The sequence below is a fragment of the Pseudopipra pipra genome, chromosome 28 (genome assembly GCF_036250125.1).
Source record: "Pseudopipra pipra isolate bDixPip1 chromosome 28, bDixPip1.hap1, whole genome shotgun sequence".
NCBI lineage: Eukaryota > Metazoa > Chordata > Aves > Passeriformes > Pipridae > Pseudopipra > Pseudopipra pipra.
The window spans coordinates 5,362,872-5,380,298 of NC_087576.1; the positions used below are offsets into that span (position 1 = coordinate 5,362,872).

The window sequence follows — 17,427 nt, forward strand, 5'->3', positions numbered from 1 at the left end:
ACCTATATATTGATCTAATGGAACATATTATTCAAACCTTAAATTTACCTAAGTGCTGGATTTGTAATGGACCTTTGATGACAGCCCTTGTTTCATTAGATTGATAGTTTCTGTGGTACAAGGAATGCAAATATCAGCAATGCTGATAGATCCAAAGACGGCTCAAAGTGCCAAAGTACTGTTAGTCACCAAAACTCCACCTTCTCGGGACGAAGAAAATGTCAAATTAATATTGTCCAGATTAGAGCAAAAAACTCGAATTAATGATTTTATAGAAAGAGGGGACGGATTGTGATAAATTGAGAAAATAATTCGAGTTGATTAAGAGGAAACAGTGAAGGGTCAATATGACCTCGAGAGAAAAGAAAAACAAGTCGTAAAACTTAATTGGGCCCCTATAAAGAGATAAAACAAGTTACCTCCCTTTTACCTTGTGTAGGATTTATAGTGAGACAATTTTGTTTAGTTAGATAGATAATAGGACCTTTCTTGAAATTTATAACTTTGTAGCAAGCAAACATCTGCAGAGTGTCTGATTTGACAATATATTATGGATGCTAGATAATAGGACCTTTCTTGAAAGTTATAACTTTGTAGCAAAAACATCTGTTGAATGTCTGACTCAACAATGTGTAATGTTTATGCTTATGTATAATGAATATTCATGAAGTAGCTGGAAATAAATGTAGGACAACTATCTTCTTTGGGTGTGACAGGCGTTGGGAGTTGTTGGACCCCTTCCCTGATCACCCAGCGCTGAAATTGCTTTTATCATATAATAAATTCTGATTGGAAATTGCCCGACTGGGTCTCTGTTTTTCACACGAGGAAGGAGTGGTGGGGAGGGGAGGAGAGCAGAGTGCTGGCCCCGTGTAAGGGGGGTACTTTTGAATTAGACGATCAATGGAGCATAGAGGCGTGAGAAAGGAATCATATTAGGATGTGAAACCAGCTAGAGTATGGTACAATGTAACTTCATGGCACAAAGCTAATTGTAAGGTCCATTGTGCTTTTTAGCAAGTCAGCCTGATATCCCCTATTATCAGAGCTGAGTTCTTCCTTGGTTTTGCTACATACTGCAAGATAGATACATCTACCCTTGAAACACAATGGTAGAGGTCATACATAGGGGTGAGAAAGATGATGATGGGAGGAAGATGATGTGGGCAAGGGTCGCTCGCTCCTTGCCCTACAAGCAGGGCATGCGCAGACTGTTGCCATGAGGTGATGATCAGGCGGTGTTTGGCTGCCATTCAGGCATCACCTTATACTGCGTACTGGCCCTACGTAGTGTAATGTAGAGCTGATAAAAATGGGGTGTCAGAGCTGCTGAGCTGAGCGATCCTCATCCTACCACCGAGACTGTGTTGCTCCGCAGGGACGCCCGCTAAGCATGGGCACTGACCACTGCAGATCCTGATAGCCCTGGCCTGTCTGTGTGGGTAAGCACAGTTTTTTGATAGGAAGCAACTGAGAGAACAAACTTTTTAATATCCTTTTAGTGTTCCTTTAATTCCTCTTTTATGTTTATAGTATTTTTCCTTTAGTTTCCCTTTTTACTAACCAATATCGTGTTATCCATAATATTGTGTTAAGATCCTTTTTTGGTATTCCTTTTCACTAGTTAATACTGTATTAAATGCTGTTTGTAGTATTTGTTTTAATGCCACCTGATAAGGTAGTTATTTTGTATCCTTTTTTAGTTTTTAATTCCTTTTGCTAAGTTTATTACTATTATTATTATTCTCACTGTAATAAAAGATATTTTGTGTGTTTGAATATTTCCGGCACTTGTCTTTATTCCGGACATGTATCCAAACAAACTGCTACACCCCGACGCAGACACCCAAGGGACAGAGAGGTGAGGAGGCAGACCCTCACGCCTGCCTGCCCCTTCCCCTGCCGAGACACATGCCCGATTGGACACAGCGGCAAGTGATGGGTAGGCAAAGCAAGGCAAGGGAGGGGGCAAGGCAAGGGAAGGTGAGAGAGGGTGTGTTTGTTTTAACACCAGCCAGAAATTAAACTCCAAATAAGCCACGCCCCTTCCCCTGCCCCTTCTGGTAAGGGAGGGACAAAAGCTGAGACTACAGGTTGAGATGATAATTTACTGAAAGCACAAAGCAATGAAATAAGACATACACAATAACAGCAGCAGAATTAATAGCAAATGTATATGAGAAGAGAAGGGGTTTTACCCAAAAAGAGATGTTCACCACCCAAAAAACCCCAAGACGGTAGACGCTCCCTGTAGGTCGTGTCCACGTGGCTTCCCCAGATAAAGGCCATACAGGGTGTCACCCATGTGGCCGACGAGAACAAAGGCAAGATGGCAAGATGGCCATTAGCATTTGTCACCCTTCTGCTTGAAATAACAAAAACCGATGACAAACAAACCCCACAAAAGCTGCCATTCAACACATGTCGATTTGCATTTTGCCGCTGTCCTTTCAGCACCATGTCCTGTAGTTGCGTTCCGGGGAAAAATGGGAGGGGGACGGGTGGGGCAGTGGGGGCTGGGTCCGCAGGGGCAGATGCTGATGACTTCCCAGAGGGAGGCAAAATGGCACACTTCCAGCAGGGCACCTTGTTGAGGACCAAGAATCGGAATGGGAATGATTCCAGAAATGGAAAAATATGTATAGCGATTGAACGGACTTTATGATGCAGGCTTTATAGTTATTATGTATACACACATTGTATGTTCCCCCAGAATTTGTATCTTCTGGGCACATCCAGGCCTGTTCACCTCCCTGCTCCTCTGTTTCTCTGCCGATTGGCTGGAAAAGCTGTAGACAGGAGACAGCCCCCATTCGCCCTTTCCTCTCCTGGTTCCTCCTGCGCTCCTCCCCTTTTTGCCCGTGTCCCTACCTTGGTTGGTCCCCTCGCTTGTCTGTCTCATGCTCCGCCCTATGTTCTGGCCCTTTCCCCTCCTGAGCTGATAAAAGACCGGGTGCACACCTGAATAAAGTATTCTACCTGCATCCCACCCTCGTGTCCCAGACTCGTGTAATGCCACGGTCCTCCCCCCCTTTTCGGACCGCGGCATATGGCTCCCAACATGCGGCAAAGGTAGAGGTCATTATCTTAAAAAACCTCCCACACGCCACAAGGGCTCAGGCAATGCGGAGAGAAGCGTTTTCGTCCCACTGGTCCTTCCTGGCTGAACCCCAGATCACGACAAGACAGCCAGCACACCGAGAAAGGTGAGCACCGGGAAAAACCTCTAATCCCATCTCCCACCCTCCCAAAAAAAAAAAAAAAAAAGAACCAGCTGCAGACTAATAGAAGCCTAAGTAAATCCAAAAATATGGGCCTCTCGCTATCTACCCCTCAAAAGTTTGTATACCACGAGCTTAAAGACTTTATTTTGGAAAACGGACACCCCTTAGACAAAAAATCTGCAACAGCCCTTGCTAAATGGCTTGAAAACGGAGGGGAAACAGTCTCTAATAGCATGTCTCTAAAAGACTGGGAAAAAATTGGATATAATATCTGGAGAGCAAAAGAGAGAGGAGACAAAACTGCTACTGAGGCATTAATCGCCTGGAGACTGATTCTGATGATGCTACAGCATCAGTTGACGAGTTCCAATGAAAATCTCCAAGAATCACCACGAAAATATAAAAAATCCAACTCAAAATCCCCGACAAAGGACAGGCCCCGGGAAAATGAGCATGGCGGGAGGGAGAGAAGCGGTGCGGGGAACACGCGGTTTTGGCAACCTGGCGATGGTGGGGGGGAAGATTGCGGGAGCGCACGCCGAGTGGCAGAACGACGCGCAAACTTTTTGCACGCGCTCCGTTGGCACCAGCCCCCAGCCCGCCTCTGCGCCCACCCCCCTACACCCCCGGCACACCCACGGGCCCTCCCACCAGAACGCCCTCTCCCTTCAGCACCGCCTCTACCCCCACGTCATCACCCTCCCGGGGTAGATGGAAACTAAGGGGCAGGGCCAGGACCTCTTCTGAAAATAACATCGGGAAAGATGACCGCGCCCATGAAGCTTTTGTTACCGAGGCTCTCGGCAGTTGCAGGATGGCAAATGCCTCTCTTCCATGCAATGATATTTGGAAGACTTTCCGGACAGAAGCTGCACAGGCTAACGACGCCGAGTTTTTAAAAGCCTTTCCAATTTATCTAGAGGAGGGTCAAGCTCCAGAATGGTGTCCGGTGTAATACCCTATGTTGAAAGACATCAAAAAAGCAATTGTAGAGTACGGTCTAGATTCACCTTATACTGTTGGGCTTTTTGAATTGCTTTTCCTTGCCTGCCGTTTAATACCGTATGATATCAAAGCGGTAATTAATGGACTGTTATCGATTGTGCAAGCGTCCGTTTTTGAGGTGGAATGGAAATGGCTTATAGTTAAATATGTCAATGAAAAGATGGAAAGGTGTGGTATTCCTGTGAGCAACGCTATTGATATGCTGTATGGAGAGGGCAACTATGCGAGCCGACAAGACCAGTCTCTTGTGGATTTAAAATACCTGGACCTTACAAAAGAACTGGCAATGGAGGCTGTTGCTGGGTATCCGTCGAAAGGTCTCGGCTTCAAAGGGGGAAGAAGGACAGACGACACACACAAGGATGGTGAGGCAAAGAGATGTCTGCCTGCTCAGAGCAGCAGGCAGCCTTTTATTAGGTTTTCCTACCTCTACTTTCTCACACACGTAACACAAACATCTTTCTACAAAAATACTAAGGAATGTGCACTTGCACACAGCTCAAGGCTATGTCCATAGGGATTATCTGGTTGGCTTCACTGCTCCCATGAAAAACGGCCTAACACTCCACAATACTCCAAAGTCCTCAGACTTCAGCTGTGGGGCTGTGACTTCCCCCCACATCGTGCCGTCCAACTCTCAGGGCCGCTTCCATGGGAATATGCAGCCACCTTCACCTTTCTCAGGGGAACGGTCTTACTCCCCTCAATGCCTCCAGCTCTTCCGCTTTCAGGGGGCCCAGGGGTTCCATGGGCCTGCCATCTCCCCCCACAGGAGGCCTTTAAAAAGGTTGCTGATGCATATGTCCAAACACCCTCCTTCGCCCTAATTCATCAGGGCTCAACAGAACCTTTTGTGGACTTTATAACCCAGCTAAGGGAAGCTATAGCACGGCAAGTCCAGCAAAAGGAAAGCCAAGACATCCTGTTTAATAAACTTGTGATTGAAAAAGCTAACAAGGATTGCCAACAAGCCTTAAAAATGCTGAAAGATCCCACACTTCTGGAGATGATAGAAGCGTGTAAGAATGTGGGGTCTGATTCTCACAAAGCAAGGTTAATAGCCGATGCCCTAGCCGGGCCACAAACCTGTTTTCACTGTGGTGAGACAGGACATATAAAAAAGAACTGCCCACAATTAATTACAAAGACGGAGCTTCCAAAGACGCCGTGCAAACGGTGCGGAAAAGGCAGACACTGGACAAAAGATTGCAGGTCTCTTACTAACATCTACGGAGAACTGCTGCCCCCGAAAAAGTCACCTGACTTAAGGAGAAAAGTGACTTTTAATTCAATGCCAGATCTTAGACAGTGCGACTGTGAGCTGTCGGGAAACGGGGAGACCAGTGCTCGGGGTGGCGCTATGACACCAACACCCCCACAGCTGCGCTCCATCCTTCACAGCCCGTCCTTTCAGCAAGTGCCAGCGAACCACAACAATTAGAGTGGATTATATTAGGCCTACCATTCCCTACAGTCTGATTTAAATATGATGAGCAGATTACGCTAGTGGTGCCCTTCCCATGTTACCCTGACCCTGAATTAGACCCAAATGAAACATATTTGGTCATCTCACACCTGGCAGCATGCGAAAAAGGAATTACAATATTACCAACATTACTAACTGGACTTAACAAACATAACATTTTTATTTGTATTTTTGCCTCTCTCCCACCTATAGAAGTCGACTGTTTTCCAGTGGCAAAGATGATTTTGATAACTGCTCTGGTGAATCTCATGTCACGAGATGAGGAGCTCAGAGTCAGCGATGAACTACAAGTCAATTGGACAACAGTTGTGCAAGCAGAGAGGCCATTTCTAACATGCTCTGTTTACCTTTCAGGATCTCGTAGTCCACAGAAAACTACTGTTACAGGCCTTTTGGACACTGGGGCTGATATTACGATAATCGCTTCCTGGGACTGGCCTCCCAACTGGCCAGCCCACAGTACTAACATCAAAGTTACTGGTGTGGGTGGCTCACAACAGCCCGTCCAAAGCTTGGAAGTAGTTACCATCCATGGGCTGGAGGGCAGATGTGCAATTCTCCGACCATTCATACTGAACGCGCCGGTAACATTATGGGGACGAGATGCCATGGAGCAGTGGCATATCGGACTGCAAACAAATTTTTAGGGAGGGTCACTGAGTGCTTGCAGCTACCCAAACTGACTTGGAAAACGGAGTTTCTGGTCTGGGTAGCCCTTGCCTAACCAAAAGCTACAAATTTTAAACGAATTGGTTGATCGGGATTTGGAAAAAGGACACCTGGAGCCTTCCACCAGTCCCTGGAACACTCCAGCATTTGTCATCCAAAAATCCTCAGGATCCTGGAGGCTTCTCCAGGACCTGTGCAAGGTAAACGAAGTCCTGGAACCCAGGGGAGCCCTACAGCAAGGTATGCCATCCCCATCTATGCTACCTGCTGAATGGCCCATGGTTGTTGTTGATATCAAGAACTGTTTCTTTCACATTTTTCTTAATTCGAGAGATTCGGCTAAGTTTGCATTTTCTGTCCCAGTGATTAATGTTTGTGAACCTCACCGCAGGTTCCAGTGGCGAGTGCTTCCTCAGGGGATGAAAACTGTCCGTCCACGCGCTCCATCCGTCGCTGTCCGTCCGTCCGTCCGGTGGCCGGCGGGCCGGGTGCCGACAGGGGGCTCCGGCGCCGCGTGCGCGCCGTGCTGGGCCCGGTCTCCCTCCGCGCGGGTCCAAGACCCGAGACACGGGGTCCCGGGGGCCGGGCCCGAGAGCGAGAGCGAGAAAGGGGGGGCGCGCGCGGGCTGCCGGCAGCGGCCCGTCCTTCCCTCCGTGCGGGTCCCAGGCCTGGTACGCGGGGCAGGGGGGCGAGGCCACGGCGCGGCGGAGCCCGCCGTCCTTCCCGCCTGGCGCCGTTTGGCGCCGGGCGCGCGCCTGGTCTTCCCTCCGTGTGGGTCCCGGGCCCGATACGCGGGGCGGGGGGCTCGGGGGCGCTCCGGTGCCGAGGGGCGGCGGCGGCAAAGGGGGTCCCTCGCCGCGGGGCACAGGGGCCCTGCCGCCGTCCTCTCCCCGCCGGGAGGTAGACCTGGTGACCCCCCGGGCGCAGCGGGAAGCGGATGAGCCTCGGCGCCCCCGGGCACGCCTGGGCGGTGCCGTCCACACCGCCGTGCATGCAGGTGTGGCGCTGGGGGTCGGTTCTCCCCGTTCCTAGGTGAGGCGGGTAGACCTATTCCCGGCGAGGGGACTTAAGAGCCGGAGCGCCTGGGCTGGCCTTAGCGGCGGGTAGACCTGTTGCCGGCGGGAGGACTTAGAGCCTGAGTGCCGCGGCTCGGCGGCGGGTAGACCTGTTGCTGGCGGGGAGCCTTAGAGCGTGAGCACCGCGGCTTGGCCCGGCAGCAAGCAGACGTGGTCTCTGAGCCCTCTGGGTAGAGCTCTTGTCCAGGTCCGGCAGCTAGAACTGGTCCGAAGGCTCGGCGAGGGCCCTCGGTGGGCGCCGAAGCGCTCCCATTTCCGACCGGTGCTCTGAGCGTGGCACCGAATTCACAGAGCGAGCAGACGGCGTACAAGTGCTAAATCCGTCGATTGGAGCGCCGGCGTGCCCTTCCGGACCTGCCCTGACCTCCCTGATTTCCCCCAGTTCTTAGCCAGTCCTTCCAGCAGGCATGCTCCGTTGAGTACTTTCTCGAGGGGCTTGCTGTGGAGACTCCATCTCCCATGGCCCTTTGTGGCAGACTTCCTCTCCGGTGTTAAGGCTTCCCCCTGCCTGAGGGTGAAAGAAGAAACGTTTCCTGTGGGGCTGGGAAACAGGGGGAGTAACTTGGACTCTGCCTAAGGTGGCATGCCATGGTTTTCTCATAAAGCCTACTAGAGAAGCATATACAATCAATGATTGTCCCTCATGGATTATAGGTGGTACACTCCTCAATATGGTTTGTCTGGGTAGCTCTGAGAAATATCTTGGCGTTCAGATTGATCCTTGGGTACAAACAGCTAAACCGGATTTGTCATCGAAAATAGAAACATGGTTAAGCCGCATTAGTGAAGCACCACTCAAACCATTACAAAGAGTGGACATGTTAAAAACATATGCGATCCCTCGAATAATATATTTAGCAGATCATACAGAGATAAAAGCTGGATTTTTGGAAGCCCTAGATTTAAAGATTAGGGCGACAGTTAAGAAATGGTTACATCTACTGGCCAGCATTTGTGATGCCATCCTATATTCCAGCATAAAGGATGGTGGGTTAGGTATTACAAAATTACAAGCCTTGATCCCAAGTGTACAAGCCAGAAGGTTGCCTAGGCTGGCACAGTGTTCTGATGACACCTTAAGGGCAGTTTTGCTGGAAGAAAACATCACGCAGGTATATGAGAAACTGTGGATAACAGCTGGAGGAGATAAAGATAAAATACCGGATATCTGGGCACCCAAACTAATGGTGGAAACATCAACTCTGGATGAGGAAGAGACATCAGAATGGGAGAGTAACATACCAAAGAACAGTTACCCACGGCCTTGTAATTGGAAGGGAATTCCAGAAATGGACTCAATTACAGTCCCAAGGTATTGGGATTACTAATTTTGAAGGAGACAGGATTAGTAACAACTGGATTAAGAAATATCGTGGTATACCCCATCGGAAACTCCTGACAGCTCTACAGTTGAGGGTGAATGTTTATCCCACTAGAGAATATTTGGCTAGAGGGAAGAAAGACGGTTACATCGGGTCCTGTAGACATTGTCAAGCTGGGAATGAATCCTGTGCCCATATCATCGGACAATGCCCAATCATCAAAGACGCTAGGATCAAATGTCATAATTACATCTGCAATATGCTCGCTGAGGAAGTGAAAAAGAAAGATTGGATGGTCTATCAGGAACCTAATATAAGAGATACAGATGGGGAGCTGTTTAAACCCGACCTCATTTTTGTGAAAGAGAAACAGGCACTCATTGTGGATGCGACAATAAGGTATAAAGCAGACAACACCATGCTTGAAAAAGCAGCAAAAGAGAAAGTGAGAAAATATAGACATTTGGAGAAGGAGATCAAGGAATTAACTAATACTGATAAAGTCATTTTCATGGGCTTTCCCCTTGGAGCAAGGGGTAAGTGGTACAATAAAAATTTTGATCTTTTGCAGACTCTGGGTCTATCAGCCTCAAAGCGGGAAAGGACAGCCCGAGCTTTAGCATCCAGAGCTCTCCTCACCTCTGTTGACATCATACATATATTTGCAAGTAAAAGTTCCACACAGCTTTGTAAGTAGTTAAGTCTTTATGTTGTTACTAAGTTTTAATTTTTCTGGTTTTATCCTTGCATTGTTTTTAATGTCTTTTTCCTGTCTTTTATTGTCTTTTACTCTTTTTCTTAGTTTTAGTAATAGTTGTATTAGTTTCCCTTGTATTTTATTAGTTGTTATTAAAGCTGTGTCTTTTATTGTGACCCTATCCCCCAAAAGTGGTGAATCTCGTAATGATTACTTCTAGTGCTCACTGGACATGACGATGGTGGACGGGCCACCCCTAACCCGGAAAAGGTACATACACTTTGTGTGTGTTCGTTTAATGGCATGGCGGTGGCCGACTGGGCTCGACTGCGGGGGTGCCGGTGTGTAGAACTGCTGTCTGAGCCCAGCAGGTAGACCTGGTTTTGGAGCTCAGCAGGTAGAGCCGCTGTCTGTTCTCAGTGGGTAGACCTGGTGTCCGTGCACAGCGGGAAGACCTGGTGTCCCAGCACAGCGGGTAGACCTGCTCCCTGGGATCGTAGAACCGCTCTCTGAGTCAGGCGGCTAGAGCAGCTTCTAAGGGCTTAGCCGAGGCCCTCAGCGGGGGCCGAGGCACTGCTGTTTCTGCCCGGGACTCCGAGTGGGAAAGAAACGGCATTGTCTGCGGTGCGGGTAAAGAGGGGGAGTAGCTCAGACTCTCTTGGAGCCCTGACTGGGCTCGGCCGCGGGGGTGCCAGCAGGTAGAGCTGCTCTACGAGCCCGGTGGGTAGACCTGGTTTTGGAGCTCAGCAGGTAGAGCCGCGGTCTGTAGTCATTGGGTAGACCTGGTGTCCAATCACAGTGGGTAGACCTGCTGTCCGAGCCCGGTGGAAAGACCTGGTGTCCGAGCCCGGTGGAAAGACCTGGTGTCTGAGCCTGGCGGAAAGACCTGGTGTCCGAGCCCGGCGGAAAGACCTGGTGTCCTAGCCTCGTGGGTAGACCTGGTATCCGATCACAGCAGGTAGACCTGGTGTCCGAGCCCGGCGGGTAGACCTGGTGTCTGAACCAGGCAGGTAGACCTGGTGTCTGAACCTGGTGGAAAGACCTGTTCTCACAGCTGGCCCTGGAAGTTGGGCAAGGGGTCGCTGTTGGGCGCTGCCTCTGGTTAGGTCCTGGTGACAGGCGGCCTGCTCTCGCGCACCTCCCCACTGAGGAGATGAGCTGCTTTGGAGGTGTGGCGGGGCCAGGACGCGGTGCGACTGGAGCCGATGGCAAGCCAGAGAGAGAAAAGAAAGGGAAGGCTCGGGGGTACCGCGAGTCCCCCCCGCCTGCAGGCAGTGCTGGAGAGCGCAGCGGGTCGCCGCGCCGCCACCCGCTGCCGAGCGAACCGCCCCGGCCAAGGGGCCTCAGTGACCGGGCCATGCCTGCCTAGTTGGGTTGCCGTCTCCTCTAGCACATCTGCCGCGTGGCTGAGTGCCGGCCGGCCGGCCGGGCCGGCCTCGGGGGCGAGTCAGCCCCAGCAGAGCCGCGGCCGGCGGCGTGTGTGGCTGCGTGAGGGAAGCGAAGGCGAGCCCGCGGGAGGCCGCCTGATGAAAGCTGCGCAGCGGTCCCAGTTCCTTGCGTGCAGCGGCGCGGGAAGGGCTGGCCGCCGAGGTTGGCCGTCGCCGCAGGTGGTTCCTGCGGCGCGCGTGGCGCCTTCCCTGCACAGGCGCCACCCTGTCCACTGGGCTGATGGGCTCGGCGGGGGCTGCCGGCACCCGTGCCCGCCACGCCACGCCCCGCCGGTGTCCGTCGCGAGGTCCAGAGAGAGGGAGTGAGAAGCCGGCCGGCGGGGCGCTGGGAGGGTTGGCGGGGCCGGCGGGCCACCGCTGTCGGGGCGGTGGTAGGCAGTGCCGCTCGGGTGGCGGCTACTTGGTTGATCCTGCCAGTAGCATATGCTTGTCTCAAAACTTAAGCCATGCATGTCTAAGTACACGTGGGTGGTACAGTGAAACTGCAAATGGCTCATTAAATCAGTGCTTCCAGTTTTTCTGTGCCCCTTCTTCCCAATTCCTTGGCCTTTTCTGCCTCCAGGTGCGTCTGGTTGTTCTCCTGCTGGACGTGGATGCCCAAGGCCACGTCCACCAGCGCCATCATCAGCTTCAGGGCTGCGGAAAATCCTGGATAATGGCGTGGAAAGGGGCGAAAAGAGGGAAAAATGGGGGGGAAATGGGGTGGGATGGGGGGAAAATGGCGGGAAAGTGGGATTTGGGTGGGAGAAAATGGAGGATTCTGAGGGAAAAGTGGGGGGAAATGGTGGGAAAATGGGATTTGGGTGGGAGAAAATGGACAGTTCTGAGGGAAAACTGGGGAGAAATGGGGAAAACCAGGTCTGGGATGAGGGAAAATTGGGAGAAAAAAGAATTTGGGTGAGAGAAAATGAAGGATTCTGAGGGAAAACTGGGGGGAAATGGCGGGTAAACAGGATTTGGGTGAGAGAAAATGGAGGATTCCGTGGGAAAACTGGGGAGAAATGGGGGGGAAATGGGATTTGGGTGGGAGAAAATGGAGGATTCTGAGGCAAAAGTAAAGGAAAACTGGGGGAAAAGGGATTTGGGCGGGAGAAAATGGGAGGGTTCTGAGGGGAAACTGGGGGAAAATGGCAGGAAAACAGGATTTGGGAGGAAGAAAACGAAGGATTCTGAGAAAAAAGTGGGGGAAAATGGTGGAAAAACAGTATTTGGGTGAAAGAAAATGGAGAGTTCTGAGGGAAAAGTGGGGGAAAATGGTGGGAAAACGGGATTTGGGTGGAAAAAATAGAGGATTCTTAGGGAAAAGTGAGGGAAAACTGGGGAAAAGGGGATTTAAGTGTGACAAAATGAAGGATTCTGAACAAAAACTGAGGGAAAACTGGGGGAAAGGGGATTTAGGTGCGACAAAATGAAGGATTCTGAACAAAAACTGAGGGAAAACAGGGGGAAAACAGGATTTGGGTGGGAGAAAATGGAGGGTTCTGGGGGAAAACGGCGGGAAAATGGCAGGAAAACAGGTCTGGGATGAGAGAAAATGGGAGAGAAAAGGGGATTTGGGTGGGAGAAAATGGAGGATTCTGAGGCAAAAGTGAGGGAAAACTGGAGGAAAAGGGATGTGGGTGCGAGAAAATGGAGGGTTCTGAGGGAAAACTGAGGGGAAATGGTGGGAAAAGGGATTTGGGCAGGAGAAAATGGAGGATTCTGAGGGAAAACTGGGGGAAAATGGGGGAAAAGGGATTTGGGTGGGAGAAAATGAAGGGTTCTGAGGGAAAACTGGGGGAAAATGGTAGGAAAATAGGTCTTGGATGAGGGAAAATGGAGAGAAAAGGGGATTTGGGTAGGAGAAAATGGAGAGTTCTGAGGGAAAAGTGGGGGGAAATGGCGGGAAAAGGGGATTTGGGTGGGAGAAAATGGAGGGTTCTGAGGGAAAAGTGGGGGGAAATGGCAGGAAAACAGGTCTGGGATAAGGGAAAATGGGGAGAAAAGGGGATTTGGGTGGGAGAAAATGGAGGGTTCTGAGAGAAAATTAGGCGTAAATCAGGAAAAAATATGGGAATATAGATTCAGGATAAGGGAAAATGCAGGTAAACAGAATTGGGACGGATAAAATGGAGGATTCTGAGGGAAAACTGGGGGAAAATGGCGGTAAAAAGGGGTGGGATGGGGGAAAATGGGGAAAATGGGATTTGGGTTGGAGAAAATGGATGATTCTTAGGGAAAATTGGCAGAAAATGGGCAAAAAGTGGACTGGGATGAAAGAAAATGGTGGCAAAACAGGATCTGGGTAGAAAAAAATGGAAGATTCTGAGGGAAAACTGGCAGAAAATGGGCAAAAAGAGGACTGGGATGAGGGAAAAAGGGGTCCCTGAGGTTCCTATCCCCCCTCTGGAATCCCTGGGATCATCCCTAGGGATCCATCCCTACCTGCCAAGGTGCTGGTGTGGCAGAACGCCCAGACCTGGGAATCCGAGAGCCCGGTGAGGAAGGAAATCCAGGAATCCATGAGGAATCCGTCATAAATGACGTTGTACTGGCACCTCCGCACCACTGTGGCCACCAGCTCCAAGAATCCCGCCTGGAATCGGCACCAGGGCCGGGAGCTCATGGATAACGGGTATTCCGGGGAATCCTGGGGGGGGTTGGAGGAGGCAAATCCCCCAAAAAATCCTCCAAAATGCCCCAAAAATCCCTTAAAAATCCACTAAAAATCCCTTAAAAATCCACTAAAAACTCCTTAAAAACCCACTAAAAATCCCTTAAGAATCCACTAAAAATCCCTTAAAAACCCACTAAGAATCCCTTAAGAATCCATTAAAAACTCCTTAAAAATCCACTAAAAATCCCTTAAAAATCCCATTCCCAACTGGGAGCTCGTGGATAACAGGTATTCCAAGGAATTGTGAGGGGCTGGAAGAATCAAATCCCCAAAAAATTCCCTCAAAATCCTCCAAAATGCCCCAAAAATCCCTTAAAAAATCCCCTCAAAATCCCTTAAAAATCCCCTAAAAATCCCTTAAAAATCCCATTCCTGGCCTTTGGAAGCCCCCCGAGGCACCTCCTTGAACTTCTCTGTGAGCTGTTGGATGATCTGGGAATTCTGCAGCTCCCGGAACATCTCCGGGGTCACCACACCGATGGGGGATTCCCAATCCCTGTTTTCCAGCTGTTTTCCCACATCCCAAACCCAGAATCCTCAAATTCCTCCAAACCCACCTTGGTTTTCTCCCATTTTCCTCATCCCGTCCCCTTTTCCTTCATCCCAACCCCAGAATCCTTAATTTTCCCACATCCCAACCCTCTTTTCCCTCATCCCACTCCCAAAATCCTTTTTTTCCTCCATCCCACTCCATTTCCCCCCTTTTCCCCCATCCCAACCGCAGAATCCTTAATTTTCCCACATCCCAACCCTCTTTTCCCTCACCCCACACCCCAAATCCCTTTTTTCCTCCATCCCACTCCATTTCCCCCCTTTTCCCCCATCCCAACCGCAGAATCCTTAATTTTCCCACATCCCAACCCTCTTTTCCCTCATCCTACATCTCAAATCCTCTTTTTTCCCTCCATCCCACCCCATTTCTCCCCTTCTTTCCCATCCCAAACCCAGAATCCTTGACTTTCCTCCATCCCAACCCTCTTTTCCCTCATCCCACACCCCAAAATCCCACATTTCCCCCCATCCCACCTCATTTTTCTCCCCTTCTTCCCCATCCCAACACCAAAATCCTTAATTTTCCTCCATCCCAACCCTCTTTTCCCTCATCCCACACCCCAAATCCTCTTTTTTCCCTCCATCCCACCCCATTTCCCCCATTCTTCCCCATCCCACCCCAGAATCCTTAATTTTCTCACATCCCAACCCTCTTTTCCCTCATCCCACACTCCAAATCCTCTTTTTTCCCCCCATCCCACCCCATTTCCCCCCATCCCAATCCCCTTTTCCCCCATTTCCCTCCCTTTTTCCCTCATCCCAACTCCCCATTTTCCTCCCATCCCGCCCATTTTAGGGGTCTCCCCAACCCAAAGTTTGGGAAGGACCCCCCCCAAAAACCCACCTCTGCACCCGCAAGCCCTGATGATGAAGTTGAGCAGCTCCAACAATCCCGATTCCTGATCCTGTTTGTACAATTCCAGCCACTCATCCACCAACGTCTGCCAGGAATTCGGAATCGTTGAGACCCCCCTCCTTAATTTTAGGGACCCCCCCCTCTAATTTTAGGGATCCCCCTCTTAATTTTAGGGCACCTCCACCACTGCTTTTCCCAACAAAACAGCCTGGAAAAGGGAATTCTCCTCCGGGTTCGTCTTGATCCCATTGGAACGCCAGGAGTGCTTCAGGGTCTGCCAGAAAACTGGGATAAATTGGGGAAGGGGGTTGTAATTCCTGAAAAACTCGGGATTTATGGGGGAAAAAATGGGAATTACCGGCCCTTGGTTGGACCTCTGGGGGCGTCCACGTTTTTTTCTGGGTGGGCAAAGTGGTCTTGAAGTCGCTGCCGGAGTCGGGATCTGACAGGAATTCTCTGCAGAAATGAGGGTGGGAAAAAAAAAGGGGTCGAGGGGGAGTTTTGGGGGGAGTTTTTGGGGGTTTTGGGACCCCCCTAAAAGCACTCACAGGTTGTGGGGGAATGGGGGGGGCTGCTCTGGGCCCTTGATCCCGGAGTGGGGACGGAGGATCCAGAGGTTCGGGAGGATCTGGAGGTTCCGGAGCTTTGGATTGGGGGGAATGTTGGGGGGCCATGGCTGGGGCTGGAAAAATGAGAAGGGGTGTGTGTGAGGTTTGGGGGGATCCCTGAGGGGGTGAGACCCCCTGAATTTGTTCCTCTGGGGAAAATGGGGGGGAAGGGTTGAGACACCCCCTAAATTTTCCCCCTTGGAAAAATTGAGGGCTGGACACCCAAATTTGCCTCCCCGGGATAATTGGGAGGGTTGGGACCCCCCAACCAACCCCCCAGGAGACAACTGGGGGCTTAGACCCCTCAAGCCCCCCCTCAACTCCCCCTCAGAGGGTGTTTAAAGCCCCCCCCCCGGCCCTCCCCTCAAATTTTGAGGGGTCAAACCCCACAAAAACTCCTCAAAATACCCCCAAAACCTCTCCAAAACCCCCCCGGGGGGTGAAGCCCATTGGGGCCTCTCAGACCCTCCCAAACCCCCTCAACTCACCCTCAGGGAGATTTTGAAACCCCCTCCTCACATTTAAGGGGATCAAACCCCCCAAAACACCCCCAAAAACCTCCCAAACTCCCCCAGTCACCCTCAGGGAGATTTTGAAATCCCCTCCTCACATTTAGGGGGATCAAACCCCCCAAAACCCCCCCAAAAACCTCCCAAAACCCCTCTGGGGGGTGAAGCCTATTGGGGCCTCTCAGACCCTCCCAAATCCCCTCAACCGCCCCCAGCTCACCCTCAGGGGGATTTTGAAATCCCCTCCTCACCTTTAGGGAGGCCAAACACTCCCCAAAAAATCCCCCAAACCGCCTCAAAACACCCCCAAAAACGAGGTCATGTGACCTCCCCTCAGCACCGGCCTCGCTTCACGCGGAATGGGAAATGGTGCCAAACAGGTGCCGGAGCCTCGGGGGGCAGGGCCAAGGCCTGTCACGTGGGTTGAGGGGGCGGGGAGTAGGCGCGGCTTCGGCTCGGTCAGGTGTACGGGTCCTAAAGGGCGAGTAGAGGGAGGGGCGGGGGGGTCCCTATAGACCCCCCAAAAATGGGGGTCCCCTCTGGATTAGGGGGGGCTTCTATGGATCGGGGGGGCTCCTACAGACTGGGGGCCCTATAGACACCTGTAAATGGGGGGCTGGAGAGTGGGGGTCCCCTATAGACTGGGGGGGTCCCTATAGACCCCCAAAAATGGGGGTCCCCTATGGACTGGGGGGGCTCCTACAGACTGGGGGGGGCTATAGAGACCTGTAAATGGGAGCTGGAGAGTGGGGGGCCACTATAGACCTCTATAAGTGTGCGTGGGGGTCACCTATAGATTGGAGGTCCCCTATGGATTGAAGAGGGGCTTCTATGGATTGGGGGGATCTCTGAAGAGCAGGGGTTCCTATAGACCCCTATAGATGGGGTACCCCCAGCCATAAATGGCCCTGGCCCCATTCCCAATCCCTATCCCATTCCCACTCCCAATCCTGATCCCGCTCCTGCCCCCGTTCCCAGTCCCTGATCCCGATCCTGGTCCCCATCCAATTCCCACTCCCGCTCCCATTCCCATTCCACATCTCACTCCCACTCCCAATCCCATTCTTGATCCCATTCCCTTTCCATCCTACTCCCACTACCGTTTCTGGTCCCATTCCCACTCCAAAGGTGCCAGCACAGAAAGCTGTTACTGCCCATAGAGTGCCCAGCCTGACCCACTAACTGCAACACAAAGCAAAAGCTTCTAGTTTTTCTTTCCTGGGGATAAGGGCTTTTGTTTACTGTTTTCAGCCCTGCCTCCCAACTACCAGCCCGACTCCCAAAATTGCATACAAAGATTCCTCCCTCAGCAAAGAAAC

The 17,427-nt window shown here is 51.3% G+C and overlaps 1 protein-coding gene and 2 long non-coding RNA genes across 3 annotated transcripts; all 3 read right to left on the minus strand.

The window, feature by feature from the left end:
• Positions 1 to 5,856: 5,856 nt before the first annotated feature.
• On the minus strand, positions 5,857 to 10,664 carry LOC135403839 (uncharacterized). The gene is made up of 2 exons (XR_010425508.1): positions 7,550 to 10,664; positions 5,857 to 7,493 (listed from the first exon to the last, which is right to left on the minus strand). It is a non-coding gene; the product is annotated as an uncharacterized LOC135403839 (long non-coding RNA).
• A 744-nt stretch (positions 10,665 to 11,408) lies between these two features.
• Positions 11,409 to 14,087, minus strand: LOC135403837 (cohesin subunit SA-2-like). The gene is made up of 3 exons (XM_064638213.1): positions 13,983 to 14,087; positions 13,352 to 13,556; positions 11,409 to 11,563 (listed from the first exon to the last, which is right to left on the minus strand). The coding sequence occupies exons 1-3, from the start codon at positions 14,040 to 14,042 to the stop codon at positions 11,424 to 11,426; spliced, it is 405 nt and encodes a 134-aa protein (XP_064494283.1). The 5' UTR covers positions 14,043 to 14,087; the 3' UTR covers positions 11,409 to 11,423.
• Positions 14,088 to 14,977: 890 nt separating this feature from the next.
• On the minus strand, positions 14,978 to 15,440 carry LOC135403838 (uncharacterized). Its single transcript, XR_010425507.1, has 3 exons — positions 15,350 to 15,440; positions 15,170 to 15,265; positions 14,978 to 15,076 (listed from the first exon to the last, which is right to left on the minus strand). It is a non-coding gene; the product is annotated as an uncharacterized LOC135403838 (long non-coding RNA).
• Between the last annotated feature and the right edge of the window lie 1,987 nt (positions 15,441 to 17,427).

Excerpts from the sequence above, each read along its gene's own strand:
- LOC135403837 (XM_064638213.1), bottom strand. The coding sequence starts at position 14,042 with ATGTTCCGGGAGCTGCAGAATTCCCAGATCATCCAACAGCTCACAGAG. Across the intron at positions 13,557-13,982 it reads TCACAGAGAAGTTCAAGGAG|GATTCCCCGGAATACCCGTT; the intron begins GTGCCTCGGGGG and ends AACCCCCCCCAG. Across the intron at positions 11,564-13,351 it reads CCACACCAGCACCTTGGCAG|CCCTGAAGCTGATGATGGCG; the intron begins GTAGGGATGGAT and ends GATTTTCCGCAG.